This window comes from Geospiza fortis, unplaced genomic scaffold (assembly GCF_000277835.1).
Source record: "Geospiza fortis unplaced genomic scaffold, GeoFor_1.0 scaffold777, whole genome shotgun sequence".
NCBI lineage: Eukaryota > Metazoa > Chordata > Aves > Passeriformes > Thraupidae > Geospiza > Geospiza fortis.
Window position 1 is genome coordinate 70,549 of NW_005054689.1, and position 5,576 is coordinate 76,124.

At 51.4% G+C, this 5,576-nt stretch overlaps 1 protein-coding gene across 1 annotated transcript; it reads right to left on the bottom strand.

The window, feature by feature from the left end:
- Positions 1 to 1,468: 1,468 nt before the first annotated feature.
- Positions 1,469 to 5,364, bottom strand: RASSF2 (Ras association domain family member 2). Its single transcript, XM_031065162.1, has 5 exons — positions 5,314 to 5,364; positions 4,390 to 4,511; positions 3,119 to 3,216; positions 2,765 to 2,830; positions 1,469 to 1,984 (listed from the first exon to the last, which is right to left on the bottom strand). Exons 1-5 carry the CDS (start codon positions 5,330 to 5,332, stop codon positions 1,942 to 1,944), a joined length of 348 nt encoding a protein of 115 aa, XP_030921022.1. The 5' UTR covers positions 5,333 to 5,364; the 3' UTR covers positions 1,469 to 1,941.
- Between the last annotated feature and the right edge of the window lie 212 nt (positions 5,365 to 5,576).

Below are 5,576 nucleotides of genomic sequence, written 5' to 3' on the forward strand. Positions count from 1 at the left end.
GCTGGAACCTGCCAGGCCTCCCCCCCCGCCCTTTCCAAAAAATGGAAATTCATTTAATTTAATTTAATTTAATTTGCCTCGTTTTCCTGCCCCCCGCTCCTTCGGCTTTTGGGGTTCTTTTAAAGAAAGCGCCGAGGAGTGTCCCCCCTTCCAGCTGTTGGCACAAACAGCACAAAACCGGGGGGCAAATCCCACCAAAAAAAATCCCCAAATGAGGATTTTTCCCTCCTGTTTTTCCCTCCTCTCTATTTCCCCAAACTTAGGGATCATCAACCAGGGAAAATCCCAGTGCTGGAGCATCCCAGTGCTGCTCTCCCCATCCCAACTCCAGCTCAGCTTTGTGCCGAGCAAACCCCAATTATTTTTTTGCTGTTTCTACACCCAGTTCCTGCTGTTTTCAGCCCAGAAATGCGAGGTGCTGCCCTTACCCGTGCGCCGAGGCCGCGCTGGCTCTGCCCTGCCCGCCTGGGCTGGGCTTTTCCCGCAGCATCGGGGCCGGTCCTGCCCCCGGAGGGGAGGGAGAGCGGGGAGGGCTCGGGACAGCCCCGCTTCGGCTTCCAGGAGGTCAAAATTACCCAAAATAACCCAAAATAACCCAAAATAATCCGGGTTTTACCTGCTGGGAGGGAAATGCCCGCAGGACGGAGTCTGCAGAGCACAGGGGTAAATAATTCCTGGGGATGGATAATTCCTAAGGGCTGGGTAAAAACTAAACCTGCCCAGGGTTCCCCAAAAATCCGCCAGAAATTTAGGTGGAGTTTAAATCTGGGAGGTGAGAGCATTTCTCCTTGGGGAACTTCCTTACTGGGATTTAACTCTTCATCTCATCTTTTACTCATTTCCATGGCATCTCTAGCCACAAAAAGTGATAGATTTTGGACAAGCCAAGCCCTAAATCAGCCCAATATTGCCCCAAAAATCCTCCAGAAATTTAGGTGGGAGTTTAAATCTGGGAGGTGAGAGCATTTCTTCTTGGGGAACTTCTCCATGGAGATTTGATTCTTTTCCCTCATCTAGTTTTTTATTCATTTTCATGGCATTCCTAGCCACAAAAAGTGATTTATTTTGGACAAGGCAGGCCCTAAACCTTCCCAGTGTTCCCCAAAAATCCGCCAGAAATTTAGGTGGGAGTTTAAATCTGGGAGGTGAGAGCATTTCTCCTTGGGGAATTTCTCTACTGGGATTTGACTCTTCATCTCATCTTTTACTCATTTCCATGGCATCTCTAGCCACAAAAAGTGATAGATTTTGGACAAGCCAAGCCCTAAATCAGCCCAATATTGCCCCAAAAATCCTCCAGAAATTTAGGTGGAGTCTAAATCTGGAAGGTGAGAGCGTTTCTCCTTGGGGAACTTCTCCACTGGCATTCAGGATTTACTTTTTTCTCTAATTTTTTACTCATTTCCATGGCATTTCTAGCCACAAAAAGTGATTGATTTTGGACAAAGCCAGGCTCTGACTCAGGGGGTTTCATTCTGCATGAAGTTGCTACATATTTTATTTTATTTTATTTTATTTCCTCGTTAATCCACGCAGCAGTGCCACAATCATCCTTCAAACACATCCAAAGCTCCTCTCGCTGTACAACACTTTCCCCAACGTGAGTTAAAGGTGGAAAAGGTACCATTAAAATTAAAAATGAAAAAAAATTTACAAAGATGCATTGCAAAATCTCAGAGGGAAGGCGGGGGAAAGTCAGAGGTTAAGTTCACATCGAGGTATAAAATGGGTATTGCTGGTTTAGCCTGGGAGGAAAGAGGATTTTCCAGCTGGTGCTGGTCCTGGTTTCACCAGGATAATTTTCTGGTTAGAAAATGGATTTGGAAAACAAAATCCTCTTTATTTCTGCCTCCCCCTCCTCCTGCCTCTCCCCCTTTCCCATCCGGACCCCTCGAGGTGCTCGAGGCCCTCAGCCATTTGTTTTTGTGGTTTTTGGCATTTTCAGCTACCGGAGAGGTTTGACATCGTGGTTTTCTGCGAAATCCTGAAATATTAGTGCAAATTACAGGGGGGGATGGAGGGGCCACGCCGTGGCTGCAGCTTTGGGGAAAAAATGGGATTTTCTCCTGGGCTGGAAACGCACCCCTGAGCCCCCAGGTCAGGGTTAAACCCCCCCGAAATCTCAGCCAACCCTTGGGATTTACAAAATCCTCCCGACACCTGGGAATTATTGCGGTGATAGGGCAGGAATGTGCTTTTCTCTAAAAGAAAAAGAGGAATTTTTTTGTGCTCTCTTGCTGCCGAGCAGCAGGACCCTCACGGGGAGCCACGATGGGCATTTCCAACCCGAGCCCCCCAGAATTCCAGCTCTGGAACTCTCCCCTTTTTTCTCTTTTATTTTTCTTTTTTTCCCCTGTATTTTCCAGGGTTGGGCATTTCCAACCTCAGCCCCCCAAAATTCCAGCTCTGGAACTCTCCTCTTTTTTCTCTCTTTTTTTTTGGTTTATTTTCCCCTGTATTTTCCAGAGTTGGGCATTTCCAACCTGAGCCCCCCAAAATCCCAGCTCTGCAATTCTGGCAGCCTCTCCTTGGTGCTGCTCACACATTTCCTCTTTTTTTCCTCATTTTTTTTGCGTTTTTTTCCCCGTGTTTTGCGGGGATTTGAGGTTTTGGCTGGAGCTGCCACCAGCCAGAGCCTTCCTGGGAGGAGCCCCCCGAGGATTTTGGGGGGATGGAGGCTTGGGAGGGGGTTTGGGGCCGTCCAGGAGGGCACCAGGAGCAGTTTGGGGATGGATTTGGTGCAGCACATCCCAGGGATGCTCACATGGCCGTGGGGCCCTCGCAGATCTCCTCCAGCCTCTGCTCGATCATCAGCCGCAGGATGGAGTATCTGGGGAGGCATTTTTGAAAAATCAAAAAAGGATTTTTCAACCCTAGAATAATTCAAACCTCACTTTTGGGGATGCCAAACCCCACTTTCACCGCAGGAAACACCACAAGAACAGACAGAAAATCCCACAAAAATCCCAAAAATGAGGATTTTTCCCTCCTATTTTTCCCCCCTCTCTGCTTCCCCAAAATTAGGGATCAGCAGGCAGGGAAAATCCCAGTGCTGGAGCATCCCAGGGCTGCACAAATGGGATTTTTTTGGATTTTCTTCCCTCCCAGCCCCACGTACTTGTGCTTCAGCTTCTTCACTTCCCGGTCCTCCTCCTCCTCCAGCTTCTGGATGAAGCTCCTGAGGATGGGCATCTCGAATTTGATGTACTGGGCAACCTGGGTGGGAGAGGAGAGACAGGAGATGGTGAGGAGGGGGATGAACTCACCCACCCCCATTCCCCTCCTTAAATTTACCCAAAGATCCCAAAATTTTGCAGCAAACCCTGAAAAAAAATGATGTTTGTGACCATCAGCTTGTGCAAACAAGTGGGTAATTATGGGAAAAAGTTCTGCCTAAGGTTTATTTATTTTAATTTAATTTTAATTCACCACTGGGTGCTGGCGGTGGCTCTGAGCGTCCCCGAAGTCTCGGAGCTGTTTAATCCCAAACTGACCCCAAAAGTGCCGGGTCTGAGGCGGGATTTCAGAGCAGAGCCGGCAGATGGCACAAGGGAGACAATCCCAGCCGGTGGAAAAACAATTCCTGGGAAATTCTTGTTCTGTGAGCAGGGCGGGGATGGCACAGCGGGGCTGGGAATGGACTGGGAGTGAACTGGGAATGAATGGGAATGAACTGGGAGTGCACTGGGAATGTACTGGGAATGAACTGGGAATGAATGGAAATGCACTGGGAGTGCACTGGGAACGGACTGGGAATGGACTGGGAGTGCACTGGGAATGAATGGGAATGTACTGGGAATGCTTTGGGAATGAACTGGGAATGCTTTGGGAATGAACTGGGAGTGCACTGGGAACGGACTGGGAATAGACTGGGAGTGCACTGGGAATGAATGGAAATGCACTGGGAGTGCACTGGGAATGCACTGGAGATGGGCTGGGAATGAATGGGAATGTACTGGGAATGCTTTGGGAATGAACTGGGAGTGCACTGGGAATGCACTGGGAATGCTTTGGGAATGCACTGGGAATGCTCTGGGGATGAATGGGAACGCACTGGAAATGCTCCGGGAATGCTCTGGGGAATTTCCTGGAGGATCAGGCGTTTTCACGGACAGAGCAGCTCCTGCAGCCCCAGCACGTCTCTGTTCATTGGACAAACCCTCCCTGAGGAGGGGCTGGCACGGAATTCCCAAAAAAGCCACCCCGGGATCCCCGGCAGTGCCCCAGGCCAGGCTGGACAGGGCTGGGAGCCACCTGGGCCAGGGGAGGTGTCCCTGCCATGGCACGGGTGGCGCTGGGTGGGCTTTGGGGTCCCTCCCACCCAAACCTGGGACTCCCCGAGCCCCAAACACCCCAAATTGCCCCCCCCAGCCCCCAGGCCGCACTCACGTCGTAGGTGACCTCCTCCACCTGGTCCTTCTCCATGAGGAACACCTTGGACACCTGCTCGCAGGGGCCCTGCAGCACGCGGGCCAGCAGCGGGAAATCGCTGCCACGCAGGCGCTGCTTCTCTGCAAGGACAGAACCGTGGCGCGCGGTGGTACCGGCACTGCCCAGGTGGTACTGGCAGTGCCAGAGTGGTACCAGTGGTGCCAGGGTGGTACCGGCGGTGCCAGGGTGGTTCTGGCAGTGTCCCAGTGGTACCGGGGGTGCCAGGGTGGTACTGGAAGTGCCAGGATGGTACTGGCAGTGCCAGAGTGGTGCCAGTGGTGCCAGGGTGGTACCGGCGGTGCTAGGGTGGTTCTGGCAGTGTCCCAGTGGTACCAGCGGTGCCAGGGTGGTACTGGAAGTGCCAGGATGGTACTGGCAGTGCCAGAGTGGTGCCAGTGGTGCCAGGGTGGTACCGGCGGTGCTAGGGTGGTTCTGGCAGTGCCCCAGTGGTACTGGTGGTGTCTGGGTGGTGCCAGCAGTGCCCATGTGGTTCTGCCAGTGTCCCAGTGGTACCAGTGGTGCCTGGGTGGTACTGGCACTGCCCATGAGGTACTGGCAGTGCCAGAGCGGTACCAGCAGTGCCCATGTGGTTCCGCCAGTGTCCCAGTGGTACCAGCAATGCCTGGGTGGTACTGGCAGTGCCAGGGTGGTACTGGCAGTGCCAGGGCAGCACCAAGACCAAGGTGGCAGCACCGTGGGGATTTGGGGCACTCATGTCCAGGGGTTTGGGGAAATCACATCCAGGGGATTTGGGGCACTCATGTCTGGAATAATTTGGGGTGCTCACAGCCAGGGGATTTGGGGCACCAGTGCCTGGGGGATTTGTGGCACTCCATTCTGGGGGTTTGGGGCACTCATGCCCAGGGAATTTGGGGCACTCACCTCCGCTCGTGTGCACCATGTACAGAGCAAACTCCTCTGCTGAGTTCTCGATCTGGGGAGAGACACAAAACTCTGATAAAGGGACTGGTTCTGCCCTAGCATACCCTATATACATATATATATATACATATATGTGTATTTGTGTGTGTATATACATATATATATATATAAAATGTGAATGCAGATTTTATACATACAATATAAATATTTTATATATAATGTAAACATTTATATATAACATTAAGATCTATAAATAATATGAC